At 29.7% G+C, this 17214-nt stretch overlaps 1 protein-coding gene across 7 annotated transcripts in view; it reads left to right on the plus strand.

Moving 5' to 3' along the window:
* LOC119671269 (zinc finger CCCH domain-containing protein 13-like) overlaps positions 1-16399 on the plus strand; it is a 379289-nt gene extending 362890 nt beyond the window's left edge. For 3 of the 7 annotated variants that reach the window (XM_038081823.1, XM_038081825.1, XM_038081824.1), the window contains exons 4-5: positions 13791-14329; positions 14394-16399. In XM_038081823.1, coding sequence (XP_037937751.1) covers positions 13791-14329; positions 14394-16321 — 2467 coding nt within the window. In that variant the 3' untranslated portion in view covers positions 16322-16399. Of the gene's footprint in view, positions 1-6021; positions 6181-6679; positions 6718-6965; positions 7302-7406; positions 7634-13757; positions 14330-14393 lie in introns of those variants that run through there. The other 4 variants (XM_038081820.1, XM_038081819.1, XM_038081818.1 and 1 more) reach the window with 4 other exon arrangements.
* The last annotated feature ends 815 nt before the right edge of the window (positions 16400-17214 follow it).

The raw sequence follows: 17214 nt of genomic DNA on the forward strand, positions 1-17214 counted from the left end.
GAAAAAGAAAGTGCATTAAAAATATGAAATTGTTATGAGAATCAATACAAGTTCTGAGACGATTTTTAGCCAGTACGTGGTGTACATAAACTTTAATAGTGGCATATAAATACAAATTTCATATCAAATAATTAATAATTATAATTAATTATAATTATAATTACATAATTAAATTATTAATTATAATTATATAATTAATTATAGTTGCATTTATTAACTAATTAATAATTATAATTAATTATAATTATAATTATATAATTAATAATAATTATATAATTAAATCTAATTATAATTATGATTATTATAATAATTAATAATTATTTTTAATTAAATTTATTAAAAATTATATATGATTTTAAGGAGTATTTTTTTAAATTTTAAAATAATTACTTACATTTCCTTATTACCAGGTTTTAAAAACTTTTATTAAAATTTCGATTTAATTAAAATTTGAACACATCCTTGGCAAAGTCTCATTAATTTTATATAATATTTTTTATAGTATTGAAGTAAATTATAGTTGCATTTATTAACTAATTAAAATTTTATAGGTAGAATTGAATCATCAACTTTTAATAATAGTCAGTATTATATATACTATATAGTCGTATGTACATTGTGACCGAAAAGTTTTCGGAAATTCTCATTTAAAATTCGCGCGCTGTATATTTTTCGATATTTTAAGTTTATGTAGTTTGGCAGCACTGTCCTTAATTACTATGCCAAAAATGAGCGCGATCTGTCGACAGTTCGTTTACGGCAGCTGTTGAAACCAGTTCACCTCAGTAGTGCGTTGCGAAAAAAACAATGGAAAAAAATATTGAACAAAGAGTTTGCATCAAATTTTGTTTTTCGAACGAAATTTCGTGTGCAGAATCGTTGCGAATGCTACAAAAGGCTTATGGGGAATCAGTTTTATCGAAAACTCAAGTTTATGAGTGGTACAAAGCCTTTCAGGACTGTCGTACGACCGTCGAAGACATGCCGCGTTCTGGACGACCTTCGACCTCTACCACCGACGAAAACATTGAAAAGGCAAAGGAAATCGTGTTCAAAAATCCTCATGTGAGTGTTAGAGAGATAGCACGAGAGCTAGGCATCGGTCGTGAGATGGCTCGTTTGATTTTGGTGGACAATTTGTGTATGCGACGTGTCAACGCCCGGCTTGTTCCGATTCACCTCAATTTGTTCAACATTATCAACGATTTTAAGGCCAAACATTCAATAAATACCATCGAACAGCCACCGTATTCACCTGATCTTGCACCGTGTGACTTTTTCCTGTTTCCCAACCTCAAATTACCACTCAGAGGAACGCGTTTTGAATCCATAGAAGACGTAAAACAGAATTCGCAGAGGGAACTCAAAGCCATACCGGAAAGCGCCTATAAAAAATGTTTGATGATTGGAAGAACGTTGGCATTTGTGTATCGTTCTAATGGAGCATATTTTGAAGGAGATAAAATAAATATTGATGAAGATTAAGAATTTTGCGTTTTATTTAAAATTTCCGGAAACTTTTCGGTCACAATGTATATTAGACATTTTTTTGTTTATGATCTAATCTATATTATAGTTTAAATTTATTTTTAATTTCTTACTAATTATTTTTTGTAATTTTATAATTTTTTATATTGAGGAAGACAATACTTTTATGTTAGTATAATAATTAATAGATACAATTTCCACACTTAACTATAATATTTACTTGCTTTAATTATTATTAGTTTAAAATTATTATTATTTGTATTTTGATATTTCCATAAGTTTTATTTATATTTTTTTTAATTTTATTTTTTGTATTTTATTTTTTGTATTTTATTGCTATTTAAATTGCAGAACATGCTTTCCCCCTTATTGTTAAATAAAACATATGATTTATGTATTTATATATTAATAAATAAATAGAAATTTAGTATCATTGTAATATTTTCTACAAAATTTTTATCTGTTATTAGTTTTAAATATATTTTAACTAGTTAAAGTATCACTTTCCCTTTTCCACAAAAAATATAAAATTATTGCTGATTTACGCTACCATTAACTTTATGAAATTTTAATACTTTTGTATATATTAGATATTTGCAAAGTACCAAGCACATCTTTAGAGAAAGAAAAGGTCAACTATTTGACTTCCTTTGTTTCTATGTATAAGTCAAGTCACATATCAAAATATGGTTGAAGACTACGGTACATCTACGTTTCTACGTACAAGTCAAGTCACATATCAAAATATGGTTGAAGACTACTTACATTGTGAGAAACGCATTTTATATAATAAACAAAAACAAATTAACTAATTGCGAATATCTTAACAAATAAAAACTATACAGCTAACCTTTATCAACCATGAAAATTTTTTATTTATTTATTTTTATTTTTTCTAAAAAATCTGTATATTCAAATTATATATTCTTCTCCTTGCTTAATTTGTTATTAATACTTAACACTGCTAACCTGGTGGCATGGAATTCAATTTCTCTTTTCTTTAAGAAAAATTTCAAACATAAACCGAAACAAAAAAAATTAATAAAAATAATAAAATTGCTATTAATTTGCTGATGCAGCGATCAGATAGTACGGCTAACGTAAGGAAACTTTGCCAAATGTATTTCATGTAATTTTGGTGAAATTCGTCGCTGCCGTATAAAATATTTTCGGCTTACAATTGCAACCATGTGCAGCTCGTTCGACAAGTACGAGTATGTGTTATGTGTAAAGTAGCAATGTATCTTACCTTGCTACAACTGCAGAGTCTATATTTCAGCAGATACAAATCACAGCAATTTCTTACTCAGTCAGCAGCACAAACATGAGGCCAAACAACCTGTTGCTGTAGGCTAAAGTTGTTTCTCAGCTCTAATAAGATCCAAAAGTGTTTCTACTTCAACACATACCCGCAACAGAAATATATAACTAAAAGCACTGATTCACTGATATGCTTAGATTAATCGCAAAATATAATCAAACCACGAGAAAAAACAAGTCAAACTAAAAAAATACAAAACCTAAAATAAAAATCATCAATTTGAGGTTCACTCAATTATTTTCAGCGAATTTTAATTACCAGCAATAAAACTCAGAAAAGTACGAATCAACAACTTAAATCTGTGAGTTTTATTTTTTGTTGGTATGCTTTTTGCTTTCTTTGATGTCAGGCAGTTAATTTAAAATTTTGGGCGGGTTGCAGGTGTAACGACATGTCACAGTCAGATATACCCGTACGTGGATGCAAGTGCCCGCATTCACCTCGTATGTGTTTGTCACTAACAACGTAAATAGCGAAATAATATTGTCATTTTACCGCATAAAGTCGCGTTAAAGCTTCTTCTGTTTGTGCTACGGTAAAAGTGTGTAAAGATACACCTTAAAGCCGCACATTTGAAATTAAATCTCACAGATACTTACTGATACTGATACACGCTGATAATATAAGTTTCAAAGTAGATACACACTCGCTCGCAGCATAGCACACACCAACAGCTATAAGCAGATCAGTTCACGTCATCGTCTCCGCCGTCGCCATCGCCATCGCCACTATCATCTTAAGCATCGTAATGAAGAGATTAGAAATGAAATCAAAATAAAATTAAATAATTAAATGTGGCTTTAATTGCAGTGATCTCATTTCATGCTGAGGCGGTTTTACCCACAATATGTTTCTTTTCAAACTGTAATAAACTTGTGCACATTACTATGATATGTGGTTTATGGTTTGTTTGTGACATTAACAGGTGAAATTTAAGAAATAAGTACACATGTCTCAAAATTTATTAATTTAATTTAGTATTTAAAATACTATAACTGTCATGCAAAATTGTCTGATTATGCTTTTTTAACAATTTTAAAAAAATTATGCTGAAATGCTTTAGACTTATTTAATAAAAGAACTTAACTTATAAAAAAAGCAACATTTAAATTTAATAACAAAATTGCTCATTTTAATTTTATTAATCAAGGTCTCTATATCCCATTACTACAAAGATAATTTTTATATTAATTTATTGATGAATGACAATTCGTTTACAAAAGTTTGGCGGAATACATTTTTCTAACACATTAGTTTGTATTACTCAAATATAAATTCGCTTTCATTTCAATCTATTATTTATACAAATCAAAACTCTTTCCCACAACATTCTTCATGGTTTTAAGATCTGTGAATAGATAGTAGGAGGTTCAACGGTTTTAATAAAAAAGCAGAAAATTGATACCAACTGATACTCAACGAACAGCAATACCATTCTTTACTCTGTTTAAGGCAAGTTAACATACAACCTTCATATGGTTTCCGCTGGATAGTTATTAACAAGTGATATTCGTTGGAGATCAGATCTGAAGAATACGAAATATGAGGGAGCAATTTGAACTGTTTTCGTATAATTCAGCAATTATTTTTTTCTCTCGATACGTGATCACTTCCTATTATCTTGAAGACAGAGCGCTTATTTTTCAATTCATTTTCATTATTCAGATTCAAAGAACAAGACTGATGGATGAGTAATTTAAAGAGCACTTTTTGATTTCATTCTTAAAATACAACAAATACACTCAATAATATTCTCTATTATATTCTCTATAAATATTTTTATCTTATAAACATATAGGATATATATATTTCTTATCTATAAACTGAACTTTTGTGTCTTTAATTGCTTTAGTTGAATTTGATTGATAACAGTTCCAAGAATCTTGGGATTCTTAAAATCTCGGGATTTTTAAAACCATTTCGAGCCGTTAATGCAACTTAAGAAAGTAGCAAAAAGTTTTGCTTAAACAAAAGTATTGTTACTGACAGAATATTATTGTTACTAGCAAGTAAGTGCTTAGGATATATAACCTGCGTGCGTAAGCAGATATGAAGGCCTTCCATAATCATTCCCAAAATTGAGATAATTTTTTTATTATATAGAAATATACAGTAGAAAAATTATAAACATATATTTAAATAAGTACAGAATGTATATATACATAATTGGAGGAAAAGTAATTAAAGAGAATTTTATAAATTGGTGATCTGTAGGTCAAACTGGAATAGATCTAGAGCTTATTCTTTGTATTTGTGAGGGTACATCGCACTTTCACATGTCTGCATATGATTGCTTACCGGAAAATTTCAAACAGTTTTTGCATGCTTTGTCTTAAAAACATATATTAGTGACATGTCAAATATTTATGTTTTTCAAAAAGGTTTTGTTTACATTAAACTAAAGTTGTAGTTTAAGCTGCTCTTTGTTTTTACCTAAAGATTTTTCAGGAAACTTATTGCAATTAATACTTTCATTTCAACTATCTATATGATCTTAACTCATGACTTTTTAGGGAAGGTTATTAACCTATACATTATAGTATTATGTATTGCTTAATATCAAAACAAGTATTAATATTTTCAACACATACCTAAAAGTCACTTTATTAATTGATATTTCCATCATTTATTGCTGACTTATTCACTAAACAGCATCATAAAAGACGACAAATTGATGAAATCTGCACCTGTCTTAACTAAACTTCAACCATGTCCACAGCCCAACCCACGACTAACCCAGCCACATCAACTTTTTTCGCTTAAAAATAAAAAAAAGAAAAACTTATGTAGAAAGATTCCACTTTCAGCTTTCTTTATCCTTAACAACGCTTTTTATTAATAATTTATATATAGTATATTGTATTTTTTATTTTTCATTTTTTAATTTTCAATTTATTTATTTACTTTTGTTTTTGTACGACTTGTTTTGGTCGTGGTCTGAGCTTAGCCTGGAAATGTTGGCTTGTTAGGAGCCATGCCAAAAATTATTAACACTGACTCAGTTAAACGCATTTCACGTTGCGATTGAGACGCATTTTTTATGAACGAACTGTGCTAAGAGTGATACTCGAATATCATAAAAGAGTTTAGATATTATATACAAATTCATGTGTTATATATACTAAAATTTAATATGTTTATAAATTAATTTATATTTGCATTCAGTTGACGTCAATTCAGTTGAAAAGAACAGTTTTATAGATTCGTGAAATGTCTCCAATGCCATGTTGTTGATTTGCTTTGACCAAGCCTCGACTTGTTGGTTATAATTTGTCTTGATAATTGAATGATTTTGTGACACAATATTGTCAACAAATTTATTTCAACTCACGCAATTCTTGAAATCTTTAATTCTTGACGTTTCTGAAGAGGTGAACAAATAAAACAAGTAAATCGAAAAGAATTTAGTGCAGTTCTTGCGATCTGAACATTTTTAAAACTGGCTCGACTACTGATTTCTTTTCTATATGCAAATTTTTGTAAAATGATTGGTTTTTCGTTTTCGCTTCAGTATCCGCATTCAGCTACTCATAAATAATATAAATCATTAACCAACTCTTGGAATATTATTGAAAATAATAATAAATTAATTACTGGAAAAAATATGCAAATTTGTATATTTTTAATAATTCTTTTAAGTGGTTAAAATTTATAATAACGATAAACGTAAACGTAAACGTTAACGTAAAGAAAATTTCTAAAATGTTTTAATTAAAAACCAGTATGTGTCTTAAGTCTTTTGTTCTTCTGACGTATATGCCAGTGTATATGTAGAAAAGAATATTATTAAAAATTTGAAAATATTTAAAAATTTTTATAAAACTGAATATATAAGTAACTTAAGTCATAATAAATAAGTGTTAATAAAGTAAAACTTAATGAAAATATTATATAGTGAAATAAGTAAGGTTTGTAAGCAACGTGCACTCAAGCATAGTCTCATATTTCTGTATATACACGTACTTGTGAACATTTAACATTTAAAACTTTTAAATATTTGACCTTAAAAATAATATTAAAAAAATACAATTCATTTTAAAGTTTAAACTCTTAATTAACGAGCGCTTGAGTTTTTATTGGAATTATAAACACTTTGCAGCTAATAAACCCATTTCTCACCTTTTAATCGGCATTTTTCTTATTTTTGTACTTTCAGATGTAAGCCGTTAAGCAGAACTTCAGATTCAACTGATTCAACTGATTTTGTGCAACTAAGAGGGAAATAATATAAACAAAACTCCAGAGATTAAGCTGCAGTTACTGATTATCTGATAATTAAAAGTTTCGTGCCTTAAAAATGGCGCTACGTCTGCGTCGCGACGTACAGAAGGCGTCATATTATGTTTGGTTTTTGGGTGCTGAAGAAGCAAAAGGTTTACGCGGCGCTCGCGTTATCAATTCTGTCTTACCCTATTTGATCGATAGGTCACGCAGTCAGGAACCATTAAAAGTGACGTTGCAAGTCTCACATAAAGGCATCAAAATCTTACAAGTAAGTTATTTATCACACTAAACATAAATTCATTATTTTATTGTACCGATGATGTAAATTTGTATTGCAATAATGATTTCAATTATGCAAACGTTCATTTTTTAGGGTTCCTCGAAACATTTCATACCACATAGTGCCATAACTAGTTCCGTGCAAACGGATGATATAGTCGCTTGCGTATTGTTATTATACAATCCCGCGACCAAATGTCCACTGCATGTGCATGCTTATCGTTGCGATTCTGAGTCCACAGCGGAGGCTCTACATCAGCAACTGCAAATTCTTATAAATAGACCAGAAAATCAAAAGCGTTTTGAGGAACTAGAAACTAGGTGAGTTGTAAATAATATTTGTTAATTGACAAGAACTGAAAACAAGCACTTTATTATTATTGTTTTTTTATCTTAATTAAGTGATTTATTATTACTTATTATTTTTAATAACTTTAATTTAGTAATGCTTAATAATATTACTATAACAACAATTGCTCAATATATATTTAGCATACGCAATAGATCAAAAACAAGATCAAGTAGCTCAAGAACAGTAGATGTGAAACAGATAATTATATAAGTAAACTCAAAAATTCCTATTTAATTTGAATTTTAGGTCACAATAATTATATAAGAAACCAGATACTACTGTTATATATCACGCTACACAGTAATTTTGGGTATTGAAATCACAATATCTTCTTTTAAACATGTTATAAAAATCAAAGAATTACTGACTGGCAGATAAAACCATCTAATTACATATCAATCTATTATTATTATTTAAAAAGGGATAGTGCACTGCGACCTAAAAGATCTATTGTGCCACTTAGTCGGATTAGAGTGTTTGTCCAAGTCCGATTTTTTAATGAAAGACAGTATAGAGCCTATCTTTCCTAGTCTTGAGTCCTTATGATCTATAAAACACCCTAGGTGTTTCTTCCGCTTGTGCATCAATGCCGGGCACTCTCCAAGCACATGGTATGTAGTTTCTCTCTCTACATTTGAATTGGGCTATTAATGAAGGCCTGGGTAGTTAGGGACTTTTGTCAGATAACAAAATTCGTACCACTCAGCTTCTTTTACTAAAGCAAAACCAAGAAACCAACTTAGTACTACAGTTTTGGCTACTTTGCCATATAATGACTCTTATCGAAGTTGTGACTCAGCGAATGAAGAATACTCTGTACTACATCTCATGAGTCAGTGCTCATCTTAGGCTTGTAGAAAATTCAAGACCTTTGAAACACATTCTCTTAATAACCTAATGCAGCTGTCAACCTTGCAAGCCAGGGACATAGCCAAATTTGTAGTCTTGTCAGGTTAGTAATATCAGGAAATAATAATAATTTGAATATATATAAATCGAAGTAGTATTGTTTTTTTAAAAAAAACTATTTATGTGTACATAACACTTCTTAATTTACTGAATTAGCATATCTAAATTTGGTATGCTTCTGTACTTCTTTGTGATACCATCAAACCAAAGTATTTCTAATTATACTTAACTGTTTTTATTACTAATAAACTTTTCTGACTTAAGCATTAAACGATTTTAATGAGCATTTTTCATCGATTACCATTTTATATCGCTAGACATTGCTAGATATCAATAGTTAGACAGATAATAGATAAAGTCGCAATAGATTTTACTGTATGTATGTCAATTTACTTTTTTTATTATTCTATGCTCTATTATTTATTATTATACAGAAGTAATTGTCTACTCAGTTTGGTTAAAAGATAAGTGTTTTGAACATAATTTATTAGCTCTTTCGAAATGATTCTTATTCACTAAATACACGCAAACTGAAGGCTTCTTAAATATTTATGCATAAACTGCTTACTTAACGAATTAACGATAATCAATAAGATTTTATTAGCTAATTAAAGTACCGATTTTAAATTGATTGGTTTATGAATAAAGAAGGTAATATGCAATTTGTGCAGCTGTTAGTTAGAATTACCAATGTGAAGAATTCTTTTCTATTCAATTGTACAAAAAGTCATGGACTCAAGTAGAAAGCATATAAGGCAATGTACACCTTCTAAATATATTGACTTATAAAAATTTAATCCATAGGGTGATTCCTCCTTAAATAACATGAAAATCATTTACGGAGATCTATACAATAGCCTTCACTGAAAGAAAATTTACTATAACAAAAAGATGGCTGGTAAAGCAATAAGACTCCTTCGTTGTTGTTGTTGTTCTTGTTGTAACCCTCTGGGAATTGTAAGCAGACAACATGTAAGAATACACAAGACGATTACATGAATAGGGAAGTGGGAGGGTAGAGATTAGGGGAGATAAAGGGAGAGGAAGGAGGATGTGAAGGAATTGGGTGGGAGGTTTATATTGCACACTATCCCGAATCTAGGCGGAGAAACTTGGCCACTACAAATACGTGAGTCCAAAGGTTAATTGAAAGAAGGTTTGTGTTCGTCTCCTACTCTGCTGACGTTTTTAACCATGTACATTAAAATAATAACAGTCAGTCTTAAAAAGACGGGTGTGTTTATAAAACGGCAGCGTTGTGCTACTAGCGGAAGAACGAGAGCTTAACTGCCACTAAAACGAGACTCCAAATCATAGTAGAGCGCTCTTATTTAGGTTATTTTTGTAAATATTTTTAAAATAATCATTTTCTATTAATTTATCTAAAATTTTAATATTTTATATAGCATTTAAGCAGAGAAAAATTGATATGAGTAATATCATATATTTTACTTTAATTTTACTTTAATAAATTCTGATTATTATATTACATATTCAATTAAAATCTTAATAAATATTTTTATATAATTTTAAATTCCACCTGAAATGTGGAAGTAAAAAGTATGGGAGTGACTTGATTATTATGCATCAAGTAAAAATGTAAAAAAAAATTAATTTTTCTTATTTTTTATTTTAAATTTTAAGCAAATTTCAACAAAATTGATAGTGAAAGTTTTTAATACTAAACAAATTATTTTTTAACAAAATTTTGCATGGTTGAAACATGAATCAATCAAAAACTTATTATAAAGTCTGAGTGTCTGTATTATATCATATGCGTATGTTAATCTACAAATATGCGCTACTATATCTACAGATACTTCTTCAAGAGGCGGTAAAAAATTTGAAAACTTTAAATTCATTAATTAATGCAAATGAATGCAATAAGCAAGCAAATCAATTTTAATCGCAGCTGCTGTAAACTTGTTACTCAAGAGTTTTCATTAATCTAAAAAATTAAGCAATGGAAATTAAAAGTTTTACATATTTGTAAAATTCAGCCACAAAGCACTTTATAAAGCCCTACAATTATTTTTATTATCAATAAAAATTTATATACATAAAATTTATTTAAAATATGATAGTTCATATATATAACAGTATTCACCTACCCTTTGAAAATTAGCCAAATAGTTGTATAAATATATGAACATCACCAGGAACATGGTGAAGTGGGGGATCAAAGAATTTTTTTATTTTCATTTGTATAATTTTTTTTTTTTTATTAAATTAATTTAATTTTTAATGACTGATATTTTGCTGATAAAATATATCTTTCGTCAGATTTTAGAGGGAGGCTATGTCTATAAATAAATTTAATACGAATGCACATATTTGTACGTAGTTTGCTTCTATTAACTGTAATTTTTTCTCTATTTGCATTTAAACCACTCAGTGCAACAACGCATTAACGCAATCCGTGCTTATTTCAAAATGCATTTAATATGCATTTTTATTGCAGACATAAAACTGATCATGTAAGAAATTTATGAAATGCATTTATGAAATAAATGCTAATGTTGTAGATAATGATGCTATTGCTGTTGTTGTAGTTGCTGTTACTGTTACAGTTGTTGTCTTCATCACTGGAAAAGTATCTCTGTTGCTGATTACAATTTACACAAATTGCAAATATGCGTAGATATTGCAACTAAGATTGCCATTGCAAATGTTGTACTACTGAAATGCTCTTGCATTTGTATCTACAAGGAAATTCACATGAGACAATTTGACATGTGTAGAGAAAAGAAAAGATATTCAAATTGACATTTTTTCCAGCTGCGTTCATTCATCAACTGCAGGCAGCATCTGACTGCATAATTGCTGCACTCATAATACGGCTTATGCAATATTTTGCCTTCGCCTTTGCGTTTACTTTTAGATATTTACGAATATTGCAGATACTCGTAGCATGTTTGCACACGATTTATGTCTATGAGTATATCTATGAGTCTATGAGTATATATATAATTGGTACCGTAAAGAAAAATATTTTAAACAAAACTTAGTAGACGCTTACGCACGAGAGTGTTTAGATATTAGGTATAAACATCATAAAATTAAGTATATATTTTAATATAATAATATTTACAAGTTAATGCCATTCTTTAGAAAGTCAAATCAATACAGTCAAAATAATAGTCAGTAAAATGGAGTAATAGATTGTTGTGAATCTGTATTATATAGTATAAAAAAATATTATTAGTAGAACTAATTCCTTTTCTAAAAGTAGTTACTGTGATTAATTGATTTGGTGCAGAGGTTAAATTTGGTCAGCAGACATTCAAAATTAGCCATTAAGCAGAGATGAGTAAGACTCCAGCCATTGTATTAATTTATGCAGTTTAATAGATCTTTAGCGTTTAGCGATGAGTAGTGCAACAAACTACCTATCTAAAGTGTTCTGTAATAAAAACCGGGTAATCACAGTAAAAAATGTCTGATCGTTTATTATTCGTATTAGTAGCCATAACTTCTTCTACAGTAACTGTTATAAGTAATAGAGAGCTTCTATTAATGGATTTCTATGCTCTGGTTCCCTGACAGAACTACAGTCAATTCTGACATAGAATAATTAAAAAAATCTTTATATAAAAGTGCACATTTTTTTAAAGTTATCCTTATTTTATTAGTTTAAACTTCTGATCATGGCTATACTCAGACTCGAAAGGAATGAGGATATTGTGCTGATATACTCATATGACATTAACACTTATATAGTGTAGAACCTTTAATACTCATATTAAAATTGTAACTATAACATATCTTAAAATTTTGTAATAAAAATGTGAAGTTTTAAGAAACTAAAGTCTTGAAATTCATAAAATATACCCCGAATAACTTCTCCTGAATAATGAAATATAATAATATGAAATTCGTTCTTTATGTACCTATATATTTACATATGTAGAAGAATTAATAATAAAGTTATAGAATAAATAGAAAAACTATTGAATTCTTTTCAAAAACGTGATTAATCATGAAAATACAAGATAATAGCATTGCTATTCCTATTCGCATATACTCACAATTCCGATTAAATTATCCCTTATAATTTAATATTCTATGGTCTGTCATAATATATTCTGTATATGAGCAAGGATATTAATTTTGCTCCTGAACGTTAAATGATTTAATATTCTATTGTCTGGCATAATATATTCTGTATATGAGCAAGGATATTAATTTTTCTTGAAAATTTTTTTTGTAAATATTGTGTGCAAATCGATCATTTTATACACTATATTATTTCTGACAACTTTGCTACAGAAAAATTTCCAGTCTCTTAATAATAATAGTTTTAATAACCAGTACATGCTTACTGACTAATCATCATAATATATTCAATAGAGTAATTAAAAATTTCCAAATAATTATTAAAATTTTAAATAATATAATAAGTTATAAATTAAGACTTTTTAAATTATTTAAATAACGATCTGTGCTATAGAAAATAAACTATTAAAATTCAAAAAAAAAATGAAAATATTTAAAATGAATTAATTATGAAATAATCACATATAATTCTAGCTTTAACTTCAAAATATTATTAATGACTAACCAACTAGAGATTATAAAAATTGTATATGAAAAATAACGATGTACAAATAAATACAAATCAAATTTACATTCGCTTCTCTATAGCAAATATGAATATGAATATAAAAAAATATATAACTATTTTTATACATTTACATATATACATAATGTATTCACTTTAGCTGTGTTGAAGGTGTAGCAAATATAGAAATATGAAGACTCACCCATAAAAATGACAGATGATAAATAATCGCGATCATCAAAAATTCTGATCTAAAAATGTCAGAATATTAAAAAATATAGTTTTTATGTAATTTTGAAGCAATTTTTCAATTATAAAAATTTAATGGTTAGATACAATTACGAACTTTATAAATTTGAATTTAAAAAAAATTGGTTATGAAACTTTATTTTACAGATACAATATAAAATTATAATACTAATAATAAATTATAATTGCACTTATTTAATTTCTTACTCACATTTCTGTACCAAGTTCTTGTATTCAAACCACGTTTGCATTTGTGTATCTACACCATTTGGCCGAAACGGTCATAAAATTGTAGCTACTACCTACTCAAAATTGTAGCTACTACCAAACTGCCATTACAGTTACACTTTTCTAACGAATTTCAATACTTTCAGATTGGGCATACTGCCACCTTTACCTTTGTCCAGCAATAAATTAACCGCTTCTAACAACAACAACGAACACAGCCAGAAGCAAGTCTTTCAGTCACAACACCAACAACAACGGCAGCAAACACAACAACAGCGTCGGCATGAAACATCACCTAAACGTTTTAGTTCATCACTTGGCAGTGACAACAGTACACGTGAATCCGAATATAGCGAGGAACATAGCAGCGGCTCACCAATATCACGCTCACCACCAATCGTTAAACCATTACCACAACCGACCAATGAACTATTTGATTCATTAGCTGCCGAGCTGCGTGCTAAATTAAATGGCAATGGTCCTCCGTTGTTATTGCCCCCACGTGATTATGATACCGTACATCGCTCTAAGGGGAATCTAACAGCAATTGAATTGCGTCGTTGTCGGAATGCATTGATTGTGGGCGGTCCGACAGTTAATTCTCCAACAGCGCAAACTGCAGCTACAAATGGCAAACAAGTATCATCACGTGGTTCATCTGGCATCGGTTCTGATTTAGCACCTAGCCCAGAGCGTCAAGAACTAAATAGTTCAAGTGGTAAGCCATCAATTTCATTTATATAAATTTATGTTATATTTTAATATTTTTAATGTTTTTCCAGATGATGAACACTGGTCAAATGAAGCAGATAACTCTGTTATTGCTTTGAAACCTTCACAAATACCTGTTGAACGTTCTATACCAATTATACCACATCATCCACTACTGAATCGTAAAAGTGCTATACAACCTCCGGAGGATAGTTATTTACGCGACTTACCAGCTAAACCATACGCGCCTCGTTCAACTACAAATAACAACAACAGTAATAACAACAATCGCGACAAAATAGTCTCAAACCGAATAATTAATGAACGTGAACAACGTTCAAAGACTCCTTCATCTACTTCTTGGTCTAAGGAGGATGAAATTAAGCCCATCATCATGCGTCCTGCTGATTACGATGCAAAATTTAATCGTGTCATGCAAGCCGAACAAAAGCCCGAACATAATCGCCGTCACGACGCAACCCCAAGGGAACATGCTAAGTTGCATGATACTGATAAATATAACGAAATTAATCGCTTGCTGAATAAAAAATTGTCTTTAGAGCAACGACCCAAACATAAAAGTAATGAAGTTGAAGATTTCGATGATTCTGATCCTTCAATTGATCAAGTACCGCCACATGCACCATCTAGTTATCGCAAGGAAAATCTAACAGATAAGCAGAAATTTTTGGAATACAATTCTAAAAAGCAAACTAAATCGTATGCCGCAGAGGAGGTACAAAGATATGGTGGTCGCCATAGATATGTTGATCCAGCTGATTTACCATTTGATCAACCAACACATAACAAATATGCTGCTGTACATCACACCACTCACTCACCAGAACGTGCACCGGTTGAACCTGAACATCGAAATATCTCACGCGAAAAAGAACGCTACAGAGAACGTGAGCGCGAACGTGAACGAGATAATGAACGCGGACGCGATCGAGAACGAGATCGTGAACGTGAACGAGAGCATTTCTCACGCAGTAACGAACGCAATCCCTATCGCGAACCAGAAAGCATACCTTACATACAAAGCATGGAAAAAATGATGAAATCCTCCGCTATGCGTTATAAATCATTCGAAGGAGTTTCTGAATCTGTCCCTTCAACTAAAGAAGAAGCACACACAAAAGTAAGCCAACGTAGCAAGTCATATCCAAAGAACGATGATGACAAGATAGAATATAATAGAGGAAGATCAGAGTATGCAGCATCTGCAAGCAGTAATGTTTCACCAAAAGAACGATTTAAGGATGCAAAAGATAAGTTTCGCGCAATGGAACGTAATGGGAGCAGATATGATTTAGCAGATGAACATGACGGTTCAGAGTACAAATCACGTCGACATGGTTCAAGAGAACGGTCTGATAAAATACGTACTTATGACAATTGGAGTGATGATGAATATTTAGATGATGCACCACCAGCACCGGTTAGTAGATCACGTAGTCAATGGGAACATCAAAGTAGTAAATCTCGTGATCGAACAGATTTTGCACGCGAAAATTCTAGAGAACACATAAGAGAACGCGAACGTGATACACGAGATCATAGAGATTATGGTCGCGATAATCGGCAGCGAGAGCCTTCTAGCAAGCGTTCTGACCCAAAAGACATACGTGAATATCCAAGAGAACCATATCGTGAACATCGTTACGAACAACGCAGTACGCCACGAGATGCTGCACCCATACGAGAACACAAAAGGGACTCATCACGCGAATATATTAGGGAGCATGTCAAACGCGATTACTCTCCAGATGCTCGTTCTGATCATCGTTCAGATTATACTGTTCGTTCAAATGAAAAACAACGTTTAGCACACCCACATTCCGAAAAATATCCATCTTCGCCGCCAAGCAATGGAGCGCCTATTTCAAATGGTAAAAATCTTTCTAATCTTAATAAAGGTTATCGTCACAGTTATGCAGAACCTGTTTTCGCTCGTTCAGGCGGTCGAGTGGGTTTGGCTGCTGTTAATCCCTATTGAATATAGGTGCAGAATTTAAATGGAAAACCTTTATTATACAATAAGTTTATAAAATATAATACTAATCACTTAAATGTTTTAAACTGTAATATAGAATCTGAAAAATATTTTACAATTAAAAGCAATCTAATTGTTATTATTTGATTCATTTATGAAATTATATATTTTATATATATTATATTTTCAGCAGTAAAAAATATTTAATATAATATACAATCTTTAAATGTGCCTTTTGAAGTAAATTGACTTTTGAAATTTTGAACAAATGCAAAATTTATTAAAATAAATTTATTAAAATTATATTATAAAATATATGTTAGTTATGTAATTCAATTATTAAAACCTATTGTAAAATCTTATATTATTAATTTGGTTGTTTGTTAATTGAAAATTATAACAAAAACAATATACATATATACATACCTAATACAAATGTCATATAATAAATAAATATTGGATAAAAATACTTTCGTAAATTGTTTTTAGGCTTTTGCGAAGAACAGTTTAAAATTATATTTTTAACGTATAAAATGTTATAATAGAAAGAAAGCATGTCATTTTTTTGACTAAATTATGTTATGTAAAAATCTACATTCCCTTTTGTTATCATTTTAATTTGTTATTTTTAATGGATGTAGTAATGTAAATAATTTTGAGTAAGTATAATCTGATTTTTCCACATCTATTGCTCTTTGGAAAGGATGTCTTCTTTGGTTTCATATAAGTGATATATATGTAACAATATATCTTTGATTTATATATATATATATATATATATATATATCATATGCACTATTCTTATTTCTCTTTCATTTTATTTGTATGTGCTGAGAGTAAAAGCAAATCTGCATTATATTCACACAAAACTATCAACTGAAATCATATTTTATGTC

The sequence above is a fragment of the Teleopsis dalmanni genome, chromosome 1 (genome assembly GCF_002237135.1).
Source record: "Teleopsis dalmanni isolate 2A chromosome 1, ASM223713v2, whole genome shotgun sequence".
NCBI classification, from domain to species: Eukaryota; Metazoa; Arthropoda; class Insecta; order Diptera; family Diopsidae; genus Teleopsis; species Teleopsis dalmanni.